We start from the raw sequence: 14,404 nt of genomic DNA, 5'->3' as shown, positions 1-14,404 counted from the left end.
AGCACTGTCCACATCCAGGGTCACTTGGAGCACTGTTCCCTTCAGTGTCCCTGATGGAGCACTGTCCCCTTAATTGTCCCTGGTGGAGCACTGTCCCCTTCAGTGTCCCTAGTGGAGCTCTGGCCCCTTCAGTGTCCCTGGTGGAGCTCTGTCCCCTTCAGTGTCCCTGGTGGAGCACTGTCCCCTTCAGTGTCCCTGGTGGAGCTCTGTCCCCTTCAGTGTCCCTGGTGGAGCACTGTTCCCTTAAGTGTCCCTGGTGGAGCACTGTCCCCTTCAGTGTCCCTGGTGGAGCACTGTCCCCTTCAGTGTCCCTGGTGGAGCACTGTCCCCTTCAGTGTCCCTGGTGGAGCACTGTCCCCTTCAGTGTCCCTGGTGGAGCACTGGCCCCTTCAGTGTCCCTGGTGGAGCACTGTCCCCTTCAGTGTCCCTGGTGGAGCACTGTCCCCATCCAGTGTCCCTGGTGGAGCACTGTCCCCATCCAGTGTCACTAGTGGAGCATTGTCCCCATTCAGTGTCACTAGTGGAGCACTGTCCCCATCCAGTGTCACTCGCGGAGCACTGTCCCCATCCAATGTCACTTGTTGACCACTGTCCCCATCCAGTGTCACTAGTGGAGCATTGTCCCCCATCCAGTGTCGCTAGCAGAGCACGGTCCCCATCCAGTGTCACTTGCGGAGCACAGTCCCAGTCCAGTGTCGCTAGTGGTGCACTGTCACCATCCAGCATCACTTCCGGAGCACTGTCCCCATGCAGCGTCACTAGCGGAGCACTGTCTCAATGAAGCATCACTGCCGGAGGACTGTCCCCATCTAGTGTCACTCGTGGAGTACTGTGCCCATCCAGTGTCAGTAGCAGAGGACTGTTCCCACCCAGCGTTAGCAGCAGAGTACTGTCCCCATCCAGTGTCACTAGTGGAGAACTGTCCCCATCCAGTGTACTAGTGGAGTACTGTCCCCATCCAGCATCATGAGCAGAGCACTGTCCCCATCCAGCGTCATTAGAAGAGCACTGCGCCCATCCAGTATTACTAGTGGAGCACCGTCCGCATCAAGTGTCACTAGCGGAGAACGGTCCGCATCAAGTGTCACTAGCGGAGAACTGCCCCCATCCAGCGTCACTAACAGAGCACTGTCCCCATCCAGCGTCACTAAAAGAGAACTGTCCCCATCCAGCGTCACTAACAGAGCACTGTCCCCATCCAAGGCCACTACCGGAAACACTGTCCCCATCCAGCGTCACAAGCAGAGCACTGTCCCCATCCAGTGCCACTACCAGAGCACTGTCCCCATCCAGCTTCACTACTGGAGCACTGTCCCCATCCAGCATAACAAGCAGAGCACTGTCCCCATCCAGCGTCACCACCGGACTACTGTCCCCATCCAGCGTCACTACCGGAACACTGTCCCCATCCAGCGTCACTACCGGAACACTGTCCCCATCCAGTGTCACTACCGAAGCACTGTCCCCATCCAGCGTCACTAACGAAGCACTGTCCCCATCCAACGTCACTAACGAAGCACTGTCCCCATCCAGTGTCAACAATGGAGAACTGTCCCCATCCAGTCTCACTATGGAAGCACTGTCTCTATCCAGTGTCACTAGCAGAGCACTGCGCCCATCCAGTGTCACCAGGGGAGCACTGTCCATATCCAGTGCCACTAGCGGAGCAGTGCACCCATCCAGTGTCACCAGTTGAGCACTGTCCACATCCAATGTCACTCTCGGAGCACTGTCCCCATCCAGTGTCATTCGCGGGGCACTGTCCCCATCCAGCGTCACCAGTGGAGCACTATCCCCATCCAGTGTCACAAGCAGAGCACTGTCCCCATCCAGTGTCACAAGCGGAGCACTGTCCCCATCCAGCATCACCAACGGAGCACTGTCCCCATCCAGTGTCACAAGCAGAGCACTGTCCCCATCCAGTGTCACCAGATGAGCAGTGTATCCATCCAGTGTCATAAGCAGAGCACTGCCCCCATCCAGCATCACTATCAGAATACTGTCTCCATCCAGTTTCACTAGAGGAACACTGTCCCATTCCTGCATCACTACCGGAGCACTGCCGCATCCAGCGTCACTAGTGGAGCACTGTCCCCATCCAGTGTCACTAGTGGAGCACTGCCCCCATCCATTGTCACTTGCAGAGAACTTCCCCCAGCCAGTGTTACAGCAGAACACTGCCTCCCTCCCAGTGTTACCACAGGGGCCCTGCCCTCACTCAGCATTACTACCGGGGCACAGTCCCCATCCAGTGTCACTCACGGAACACTGTCCCCATCCAGTGTCAACAATGGAGAACTGTCCCCATCCAGTCTCACTATGGAAGCACTGTCTCTATCCAGTGTCACTACAGAGCACTGCACCCATCCAGCATTATTAGCGGACCAGTGTCCCCGTCCCAGTGTCACTAGAGCAGCAGTGTCCCCATCCAGCACCAATAGGCAGAGCACTGTCCCCACCCAGCATCACTAGCGGATCACTGTCCCCATCCAGTGTCAATAATGGAGAACTGTCCCCATCCAGTCTCACTATGGAAGCACTGTCTCTATCCAGTGTCACTAGCAGAGCACTGCGCCCACCCAGTGTCACCAGGGGAGCACTGTCCATATCCAGTGCCACTAGCAGAGCAGTGCACCCATCCAGTGTCACCAGTTGAGCACTGTCCACATCCAGTGTCACTCTCGGAGCACTGTCCCCATCCAGTGTCATTCGTGGGGCACTGTCCCCATCCAGCATCACCAGTGGAGCACTATCCCCATCCAGTGTCACAAGCGGAGCACTGTCCCCATCCAGCATCACCAACGGAGCACTGTCCCCATCCAGTGTCACAAGCAGAGCACTGTCCCCATCCAGTGTCACGAGATGAGCAGTGTCTCCATCCAGTGTCATAAGCAGAGCACTGCCCCCATCCAGCATCACTATCAGAATACTGTCTCCATCCAATTTCACTAGAGGAACACTGTCCCATTCCTGCATCACTACCGGAGCACTGCCGCATCCAGCGTCACTAGTGGAGCACTGTCCCCATCCAGTATCACTAGTGGAGCTGTGCCCCATCCAGTGTCACTAGTGGAGCACTGTCCCCATCCAGTGTCACTAGTGGAGCACTGTCCCCATCCAGTGTCACTAGTGGAGCACTGCCCCCATCCATTGTCACTTGCAGAGCACTGCCCCCAGCCAGTGTCACAGCAGAACACTGCCCCCCTCCCAGTGTTACCACAGGGGCCCTGCCCCACTCAGCATTACTACCGGGGCACAGTCCCCATCCAGTGTCACTCACGGAACACTGTCCCCATCCAGCGCCACTAGTATATTGAGACGGATAGAAAACTGGTTGGCAGACAGCAAACAAAGAGTAGGAATAAACAGGTCTTTTTCCGAATGGCAGGCAGTGACTAGTGGGGTACCGCAGGGATCGGTGCTGGGATCCCAGTTATCACAATATTTATTAACGATTTAGATGAGGGAACTAAATGTAATATCTCCAAATTTGCAGATGACACAAAGCTGGGTGGGAGGGTAAGCTGTGAGGAGGATGCAGAGATGCTCCAGTGTGATTTGGACAAGCTGAGTGAGTGGGCAAATGCATGGCAGATGCAGTATAATGTGGATAAATGTGAGGTTATCCATTTTGGTAGCAAAAACAGGAAGGCAGATTATTATCTGAATGGCTATAAATTGAGAGAGGGGAATGTGCAACGAGACCTGGGTGTCCTCGTACACCAGTTGCTGAAGGTAAGCATGCAGGTGCAGCAGGTGGTAAAGAAGGCAAATGGTATGTTGGCCTTCATAGCCAGAGGATTCGAGTACAGGAACAGGGATGTCTTGCTGCAATTGTACAGGGCCCTGGTGAGACCACATCTGGAATATTCTGTGCAGTTTTGGTCTCCTTATCTGAGGAAGGATGTTCTTGCTATAGAGGGAATGCAGCGAAGGTTTACCAGACTGATTCCTGGGATGGCGGGACTGACATATGAGGAGAGATTGAGTCGATTAGGATTATATTCGCTGGAGTTCAGAAGGATGAGGGGGGATCTCATAGAAACCTATAAAATTCTAACAGGACTAGACAGGGTAGATGCAGGAAGGATGTTCCCGATGGTGGGGGAGTCCAGAACCAGGGGTCACAGTCTGAGGATACGGGGTAGACCATTTAGGACTGAGATGAGGAGAAATTTCTTCACCCAGAGAGTGGTGAGCCTGTGGAATTCGCTACCACAGAAAGTAGTTGAGGCCAAAACATTTGGCGGAGCTAGGGGACATCGCTAGAGTGTTGTATGAATACTTCACATCCGGCTTCACCCAAGAGGATGAGGATGAAGGTATCGAACTCGGGGAGACAGACTGCGAGGTTCTTAAGCAAATTGATATAGGGAGTGACAAGGTATTAGAGGTGTTGGCAGGCTTAAAAGTGGACAAATCTCCAGGCCCGGGTGATTTGTGTCCCAGACTGCTGAGGGAGGCAAGGAAGGAGATCGCAGGGGCTCTGACCCTAATTTTTAATTCCTCTCTCGCCCCGGGGAGGTGCCAGAGGACTGGAGAACAGCTAATGTGGTTCCAGTATTTAAGAAGGGTTGTAGAGATAAACCAGGGAGCTACAGGTCAGTGAGTCTCACGTCAGTGGTAGGGAAACTATTGGAGGAAATTCTGAAGGAGAGTATCTATCTCCACTTGGAGAGGCAAGGTTTGATCAGGGATAGTCAGCATGGCTTTGCCAGAGGGAGGTCATGCCTAACAAATTTGATTGAATTTTTTGAGGAGATGACCAGGTGTGTAGATGAGGGTAGTGCAGATGATGTCGTTTATATGGATTTCGGCAAAGCCTTTGACAAGGTCCCACATGGGAGACTTATAAAGAAGGCAAATGCACATGGGATACAGGGTAATTTCATAAGATGGATTCAAAGTTGGCTTAGTTGTAGGAGACAGAGGGTGATGACAGAAGGATGCTTTAGTGACTGGAAGCCAGTGTCCAGTGGGGTACCACAGGGATCTGTGTCCCCTATTATTTGTCATTTATATAAATGACATAGATGACTATCAGATTAGCAGGATTAATAAATTTGTGGATGACACAAGGATTGGCTGGGTGGTTAACAGTGAGGTTGAGTGTCTTGGGCTACAGGAAGATATAGGCGGGATGATCAAATGGGCAGAGAAGTGGCAGATGAAATTTCACCCTGAAAAGTGTGAAGTGATACACTTTGGAAGCAATAATTTGACAAGGAATTATTCAATGAACGGCACGACACTAGGAAGTTCTGAGGAACAAAGGGACCTTGGTGTGTGTGTCCATAGATCTCTGAAGGCGGAGGGGCATGTTAGTGTGGTGGTGAAAAAGGCATATGGGGCACTTGCCTTTATCAATCGAGGCATAGATTACAAAAGTAGGGAGGTCATGTTGGAGTTTTATAGAACCTTAGTGAGGCCACAGCTGGAGTACTGTGTGCAGTTCTGGTCGCCTCATTATAGGAAGGATGTGATTGCACTGGAGGGGGTGCAGAGGAGATTCACCAGGATGTTGTCTGGGAAGAAACATTTAAGTTATGAAGAGAGGTTGGATGGACTTGGGTTGTTTTCGCTGGAGCAGAGAAGACTGAGGGGCGACCTGATCGAGGTGTACAAGATTATGAGGGGCATGGACAGGGTGGACAGGGAGCAGCTATTCCCCTTAGTTGAAGGATCAGTCACGAGGGGACACAAGTTCCAGGTGAGGGGCAGGAGGTTTAGGGGGGATGTGATGAAAAACTTTTTTATCCAGAGGGTGGTGACGGTCTGAAATGCACTGCCTGGGAGGGTGGTGGAGGCGGGTTGCCTCACATCTTTTAAAAAGTACCTGGATGAGCACTTGATACGTCATAACATTCAAGGCTATGGGCCAAGTGCTGGTAAATGGGATTAGGTAGGTAGGTCAGGTGTTTCTCACGTGTCGATACAGACTCGATGGGCCGAAGGGCCTCTTCCGCACTGTGATTCTGTGATACAGCGCTGGATATTCAGAGGATTAGTACTGAGAGTGCGGTGGACAGTCAGAGGGTCAGCGCAGATAGAGCACTGGATAGTCAGAGGATCAGTTCTGAGAGAGCACTGGATAGGGCCTCTTCTGCACTGTGTGTTTCTGTGATTCTGTGATTTTATGTTTTCAAGAAGGAGTTAGATATAGCTTTTGGGGTGAAAGGGATCAAAGGGTATGGGGAGAAATCGGGAGCAGGCTATTGAGTTGGATGATCAGCCATGATCATAATGAATGGTGGAAAGGCTCGAAGGGCCGAATGGCCTACTTCTGCTCCGAGTTTCTATGCATATTTCTATGTATGTTAGTGGAGCACAGTCCCCATCCTGTGTCACCAGCGGAGCACTGCCCCTTTCCAGTGCCACTAGTGGAGCACCGTCCCCACCCAGCGTTACTGGCGGAGCACTGACCCCCCCAGCGTCACAACCGGAGCACTGTCCCCATCCAGTGTCACAAGTGGAGCACTGTCCCCATCCAATGTCACAAGTGGAGCACTGACCCCCCCAGCGTCACAACCGGAGCACTGTCCCCATCCAGTGTTACTAGTGGAGCACTGACCCATCCAGTGTCACAACCAGAGCACTGTCCCCATCCAGCATCACTAGTGGACCAGTGTCCCCATCCCAGTGTCATTAATGGAGTACTGTCCCCATCCAGTCTCACTAGGGGAGCACTGTCCATATACAGTGCCACTAGTGGAGCACTACACCCATCCAATGTCACCAGTGGAGCTCTGTCCACATCCAGTGTCACTTGCGGAGCACTGTCCCTATCCAGTGTCACTGGTGGAGCACTGCCCCCATCCAGTGTCACTAGCAGAGCGCTGTCCCATTACAGTGTAACTAATGGAGCACTGCCACCATCTAGTGTCACTAGGGCTGCATTGTCCCCATCTAGAATCACTACTGGAGCACTGTTCTTATCCAGCAACACTGGGGGAGCACTGCCCAATTCCAGCATCAGTAGCGGAGCACTGCCCCTATCCAGCGCCACTACCGGAGCACTGTCCCCATCCAGCATCACTAGAGGAGCACTGCCCCCATCTAACTACACCAGCGGAGCACTGTCCCCATCCAGCATCACTAGCAGAGCACTGTTGCCATCCAGTGTCACGAGTGGAGCACTGCCTCTATCCAGTGTCACTTGGACAGCACTGCTCCCTTACAGTGTCACTAGTGGAGCACCATCCCTACCCAGCGTTACTAGCAGAGCACTGCCCCTTCCCCATGTCACTAGTGGAGCACTGTCCAGATCCAATGTCACTAGAGGAGTACTGTTCACATCCAGTGTCACTAGAGGAGCAGTGTCCCTTGAGGAGCACTGTCCCCAGCCAGCATCACTAGAGGAACATGATCCCCATGCAGTGTCACCAGCGGAACATTGTCCACCTCCCAGCGTTACTAGCGGAACCCTGTCCCCATCCAATATCGCTAGCAGAGCACAGTCCCTATCCAGTGTTACTAGCAGAGCACTGCCCCCATCCAGTGTTACTAGCAGAGCACTGTCCCCACCCAGCATTACTAAGGGAGCACCGCCCCCATTCAGAGTCCCTAGAGTAACACTGTCCCCATCAAGCGTCAATAGCGGAGCACTGCCCATGGGGACGGTGCTCCACGAATGACACTGGATGGGGGCAGTGCTCCGGTAGTGACTCTGGATGGGGGGCGGTGCTCCACGAGTGATACTGGATGGGGACAGTGCTCTGGTAGTGACACTGGATGGGGACAGTGTTCCACGAGTGACACTGGATGGGGGCAGTGCTTCACGAATGACACTGGATGGGGGCAGTGCTCCTGTAGTGACTCTGGATGGGGGTGCGGTGCTTTACGAGTGACACTGGATGGGGACAGTGCTCTGGTAGTGACACTGGATGGGGACAGTGCTCCACGAGTGACACTGGATGGGGACAGTGCTCCACGAGTGGCACTGGATGGGGGCAGTGTTCCAGCAGTGACACAGGATGGGGGCAGTGCTCCGGCAGTGACACTGGATGGGGGCAGTTCTCCGGTAGTGACGCTGGATGGGGGCAGTGCTCCGCCAGTGAGGCTGGATGGGGGCAGTGCTCCGCCAGTGAGGCTGGATGGGGGCAGTGCTCCGGCAGTGACACTGGATGGGGGCAGTGACGCTGGATTGGGGCAGTGCTCTGGCAGTGGCACTGGATGGGGGCAGTTCTCCACGAGTGATGCTGGATGGGGACAGTGCTCCAGCAGTGACACTGGATGGGGACAGTGCTCCACGAGTGACGCTGGATGGGGACAGTGCTCCACAAGTGACGCTGGATGGGGACAGTGCTCCACGAGTGATGCTGGATGGGGACAGTGCTCCGGTATCAACGCTGGATAGGGGCAGTTCTTCACGAGTGACGCTGGATGGGGACAGTGCTCCACGAGTGACGCTGGATGGGGACAGTGCTCCACGAGTGGCGCTGGATGGGGACAGTGCTCCACGAGTGACGCTGGATGGGGACAGTGCTCCACGAGTGACGCTGGATGGGGGCAGTGCTCCACGAGTGACGCTGGATGGGGACAGTGCTCCGGCAGCGACACTGGATGGGGGCAGTTCTCCGGCAGTGACACTGGATGGGGCAGTGCTCCGGCAGTGACGCTGGATGGGGGCAGTGCTCCGGCAGTGACGCTGGATGGGGGCAGTGCTCCGGCAGTGACGCTGGATGGGGGCAGTGCTCCGGCAGTGACGCTGGATGGGGGCAGTACTCCGGCAGTGACGCTGGATGGGGGCAGTGCTCCGACAGTGACGCTGGATGGAGGCAGTGTTCCGGCAGTGACGCTGGATGGGGGCAGTGCTCCGGCAGTGACACTGGATGGGGGCAGTGCTCCGGCAGTGGCACTGGATGGGGGCAGTGCTCCGGCAGTGACACTGGATGGGGGCAGTGCTCCGGCAGTGACACTGGATGGGGGCAGTGCTCCGGCAGTGACACTGGATGGGGGCAGTGCTCCGGCAGTGACACTGGATGGGGGCAGTGCTCCGGCAGTGACACTGGATGGGGACAGTGCTCTACGAGTGACACTGGATGGGGACAGTGCTCCACGAGTGACGCTGGATGGGGACAGTGCTCCGGTAACAACACTGGATGGGGACAGTGCTCTGCTAGTAACACTGGATAGGGACTGTGCTTAGCTAGCGATACTGGATGGGGATATTGCTCCGCTAGTGACACTGGATAGGGATTATGCTCTGCTAGTGACACTGGATTGGGTCAGTGCTCCCCTAGTGAAACTGGAAGGGGGCAGTGCATCACAAGTGACACTGGATGGGGGCAGTGCTCCGCTAGTAACACTGGATGGAGTGCTCCTGCAGTGACGCTGGATGGGGACACTGCTCCACTTGTGACACTGGGTGGGGGCAGGGCTCCGCTAGTAATGCTGGGTGGGGGCAGGGCTTCACTAGTAACACTGGAAAGGGGACAGTGTTCCGCTGGTGACACTGGATGGGGATAGTGTTCCTCTATGACCCTGGCTGGGGTCAGTGCTCCTTCAATGACACTGGTCTGCTAGTGATGCTGGATGGGGACTGCCTCCATCCAGTGTCACTACCGGAGCACTGCCCCCTTCCAGTGTCACTAGTGGAGCACCATCCCCACCCAACGTTACTAGCAGAGCCCTGCCCCTACCCAGCATTGCTAATGGGGCACTGTCCTCATCCAGTGTCACTACCGGAGCACTGTCCCCATCCAGTGTCACAAGCGGAGTACTGACCCCATCTAGCGTTACTAGCGGAGCACTGCCCCCACCTAGCATTACTAGGAGAGCACTTCCCCCATCCAATGTCACTCGCGAAGCACTGTCCCCATCCAGTGTCATTCGTGGAACGCTGTCCCCATCCAGCGTCACCAGTGGAGCACTGTCCTCATCCAGTGTTTCCAGCAGAACACTGTCCCCATCTAGTGTCACAAGCAGAGCACTGCCCCCTTCCAGTGTCACTAGTGGAGCACCATCCCCACCCAATGTTACTAGCAGAGCCCTGCCCCTACCCAGCATTGCTAATGGGGCACTGTCCTCATCCAGTGTCACTACCGGAGCACTGTCCCCATCCAGTGTCACAAGCGGAGTACTGACCCCATCTAGCGTTACTAGCGGAGCACTGCCCCCACCTAGCATTACTAGGAGAGCACTTCCCCTATCCAATGTCACTCGCGAAGCACTGTTCCCATCCAGTGTCATTCGTGGAACGCTGTCCCCATCCAGCGTCACCAGTGGAGCACTGTCCTCATCCAGTGTTTCCAGCAGAACACTGTCCCCATCTAGTGTCACAAGCAGAGCACTTACCCCATCCAGTGTCACTAGAGGAGCACAGTACCCATTCAGTGTCTCTACTGGAGCACTGGCCCCATCCAGCATCACTACTGGAGCACTGCCCCCATCCAGCCTCACTAGCGGAGTACTGCCCCCATCCAGTGTCACTAGCAGAGCACTGTCCCCATCTAGCATCACTAGTGGAGCACAGTCCCCATCCAGGGTCACTACTGGAGCACTGCCCCCAGCCAGCATCGCTAGCTGAGCACTGCCCCCACCCAGCATTACTAGGGGAGCACTGCCCCATCCAATGTCACTCGCGGAGCACTGTCCCCATCCAGTGTCACCAGAGGAACACTGTCCCCATCCAGCGTCACTAGCAGACCAGTGTCCTCATCCTGTGGCACTAGCAGAGCATTGTCCCCATCTAGTGTCACTAGAGGTGCACTGTCCCCATCCAGTGCCACTATTGGAGCACTGTCCCCATCCACTGTCACTACTGGAGCACTGCCTCCATCCAGTGACACTAATGGAGCACTGCCCCATCTAGCGTCATTACCAGAGCACTGCCCCCATCCAGTGTCACCAGCGGAGTACTGTCCCTATCCAGTGTCTCCAGCAGAACACAGTCTCTATTCACTGTCTGCAGTATAGCACTGTCCCTATGCAGTGCCTCCAGTAGAGCAGTATCTATATCCACTGTCACCAGCACAGCACTGTCTGTATCCACAGGCATGGTGAGTATTTCTGACATTTATGATAGAATTTATGAAAGAATTTATGGACATTTATGATGGTATTCTTCATCAAGATGGAGAGTGATGTAGTTGATTCTGAGACTAGGGTCCTGAATCTCAATAAAGGAAACTACGATGGTATGAGTTGCGAGTTGGCTATGATGGATTGGGAAACGTTACTTAAAGGGATGATGGTGGATAGGCAATGGCAAACATTCAAAGAGCGCATGGGTGAACTGCAACAATTGTTTATTCCTGTCTGGCGCAAAAGTAAAACAGGAAAGGTGACCAAACCATGGCTTACAAGGGAAATTAGAGATAGTATTAGATCCAAGGAAGAGGCATAAGAATTGGCCAGAAACAACAACAGACCTGAGGATTGGGAGCACATTAGAATTCAGCAAAGGAGGACCAAGGGATTGATTAAGAAGGGGAAAATAGAGTACAAGAGTAAGCTTGAGGGGAACATAAAAACTGACTGTAAAAGTTTCTATAGGTATGTGAAAAGAAAAAGATTGGTGAAGACAAATGTAGGTCCCTTACAGTCAGAACAGGGGAATTTATAATGGGGAACAAAGAAATGGCTGACCAACTAAATACATACTTTGGTTCTGTCTTCACAAAGGAGGACACTAATAACATACCAGAAATGTTGGGGAACACAGGGTTTAGTGAGAGGGGGGAACTGAAAGAAATCAGTATTAGTAGGGAAATGGTGTTGGGGAAATTGATGGGATTGAAGGCCGATAAATCCCCAGGGCCCGATAATCTGCATCCCAGGGTACTCAAGGAAATGGCCCTAGAAATAGTGGATGCATTGGTGGTCATCTTCTGAGATTCTACAGACTCTGGAACAGTTCCTACAGATTGGAGGGTAGCTAATGTAACTCCACTATTTAAAAAGGGAGGTAGAGAGAAAACAGGGAATTATAGACCAGTCAGCCTGACGTCGGTAGTGGGGAAAATTCTAGAGTCCATTATAAGAGATTTAATAGCTGAGCACTTGGAAAACAGTGGCAGAATCGGACAGAGTCAGCATGGATTTACGAAAGGGAAATCATGCTTGACAAATCTACTGGAATTTTTCGAGGATGTAACTAGTAGAATTGATGAGGGGGAGCCAGTGGATGTGGTTTATTTGGACTTTCAGAAGGCTTTCGACAAAGTCCCACATAAGAGATTAGTGTGTAAAATTAAAGCGCATGGGATTGGGGGTAGCGTTTTAAGATGGATAGAAAATTGGTTGGCAGACAGGAAACAAAGAGTAGGAATAAATGGGTCTTTTTCCGAATGGCAGGCAGTGACTAGTGGGGTACCACAGGGATCAGTGCTGGAACCCCAGTTATTCACAATATATATTAATGATTTAGATGAGGGAATTAAACGTAATATCTCCAAATTTACAGATGACACAAAGCTGGGTGGGAGAGTGAGTTGTGAGGAGGATGCAAAGATGCTTCAGTGTGATTTGGACAAGCTGAGTAAGTGGGCAAATGCATGGCAGATGCAGTATAATGTGGATAAATGCGAGGTTATCCACTTTGGTAGCAAAACAGGAAGGCAGATTATTATCTGAATGGCTATAAATTGAGAGTGGGGAATGTTCAACGAGACCTGGGTGTCCTCGTACACCAGTCACTGAAGTTAAGCATGCAGGTGCAGCAGGTGATAAAGAAGGCAAATGGTATGTTGGCCTTCATAGCCAAAGGATTCAATACAGGAGCAGGGATGTCTTGCTGCAATTATACAGGGCCTTGGTGAGACCACACCTGGAATATTGTGTGCAGTTTTGGTCTTACCTGAGGAAGGATGTTCTTGCTATAGAGGGAGTGCAGTGAAGGTTTACCAGTCTGATCCCTGGGATGGTGGGACTGACATATGAGGAGAGATTAAGTCGGTTAGGATTATATTCGCTGGAGTTCAGAAGAATGAGGGGGGATCTCATAGAAACCTATAAAATTCTAACAGGACTAGACAGGGTAGATGCAGGAAGGATGTTCCCGATGGTGGGGGAGTCCAGAACCAGGGGTCACAGTCTGAGGATACGGGGTAGACCATTTAGGACTGAGATGAGGAGAAATTTCTACACCCAGAAAGTGGTGAGCCTGTGGAATTCGTTACCACAGAAAGTAGTTGAGGCCAAACCATTGTATGTTTTCAAGGAGTTAAATGTAGCTCTTGGGGCGAAAGGGATCAAAGGGTATGGGGAGAAAGCAGGAGCAGGCTATTGAATTGGATGATCAGCCATGATCATAATGAATGGCAGAGCAGGCTCGAAGGGCCGAATGGCCTACTCCTGCTCCTCGTTTCTATGTCGCTATGTTTTTATGAGTATCCTACCTTGCCACTGTCCATCTCTGTCACTGGTACCGTTACAATCGGCTGCATGCACCTCGATCTTTTCCAAGGAGAAGCGCTGCCCACAAAGCGGGCACTCAACACAGGCTTTCTTAGAAATAACAGGATGAAGTTCTTCAGAGTCATCTTCTATTAGCACCACATCTGCAGGCTCCTACAGGGGGGAGAGAGGGAGAGAGAGAGAGAGAGAGAGAGAGAGAGAATGTCGGGAGCAACACTGAGCGTATGAAGGAACAGTGAGACAACACCTCCACAGTGAGCAGCAGCAGATGGATGTTTGCATTGTACGCACCATACTGTGCTGGCTCTTTCCTCTCCCCCATATTCCTCTATCCTCTTTTCCCTCAGTTTTCATCAAATCTCCCCTTAAATCTTTTTAAAAATTCTTTCAAAGGATGTGAGAGTTGCTGGCTAGGCCAGCATCTATTGCGCATCCTTAAATGCCCTTGAGAAGATGGTGGTTAGCTGCCTTCTTGAACCGCTGCAGTCCATGTGGTGTATGTACACCCACAGTGCTGTTAGGGAGGGAGTTCCAGGATATTGACCCAGCGACAGTGAAGGAACGACGATATATTTCCAAGTCAGGATGGTGAGTGAATTGGAGAGGAACTTCCAGGTAGTGGTGTTCCCATCTATCTGCTGCCCTTGTCCTTCTAGATGATAGTGGTCGTGGGTTTGGAAGGTGTTGTCTAAGGAGCCTTGGTGAATTTCTGCAGTGCATCTTGTAGATGGTACACACTGCTGCTACTGTGCATCGGTGGTGGAGAGAGTGAATGTTTGTGGATGGGGTACCAATCAAGCAGAACAAAAACAGAATTACCTGGAAAAACTCAGTAGGTCTGGCAGCATCGGCGGAGAAGAAAAGAGTTGACATTTCGAGTCCTCATGACCCTTCAACAGGTTGCTTTGTCCTGGATGGTGTCAAGCTTCTTGAGTGTTGTGGGAGCTGCACTCATCCAGTATTCCATCACACTCCTGACTTGTGCCTTGTAGATGGTGGACAGACTTTGGAGAGTCAGGAGGTGAGTTACTCGTTGCAGGATTCC

At 52.6% G+C, this 14,404-nt stretch overlaps 1 protein-coding gene across 13 annotated transcripts in view; it reads right to left on the bottom strand.

Annotated features, from left to right (window-relative positions):
* uimc1 (ubiquitin interaction motif containing 1) overlaps window positions 1–14,404 on the bottom strand; it is a 180,147-nt gene that overhangs the window by 11,098 nt on the left and 154,645 nt on the right. For 7 of the 13 annotated variants that reach the window (XR_013574194.1, XR_013574195.1, XM_078534822.1 and 4 more), the window contains one exon: window positions 13,341–13,512. The exons of the other annotated variants lie outside the window; for them this stretch is intronic. Coding sequence is in view for 5 of the 7 variants with exons in the window: in XM_078534822.1 (XP_078390948.1) it covers window positions 13,341–13,512 (172 nt within the window). In the remaining 2 variants the exon portion in view is untranslated. The remainder of the gene's footprint in view (window positions 1–13,340; window positions 13,513–14,404) is intronic. 13 annotated transcript variants of the gene reach the window in all.

The sequence above is a fragment of the Cetorhinus maximus genome, unplaced genomic scaffold, assembly GCF_964194155.1.
Source record: "Cetorhinus maximus unplaced genomic scaffold, sCetMax3.hap1.1 HAP1_SCAFFOLD_115, whole genome shotgun sequence".
NCBI lineage: Eukaryota > Metazoa > Chordata > Chondrichthyes > Lamniformes > Cetorhinidae > Cetorhinus > Cetorhinus maximus.
Note: the sequence above shows the minus strand (reverse complement) of the source record. Positions and strands in the feature narration are given on the sequence as shown.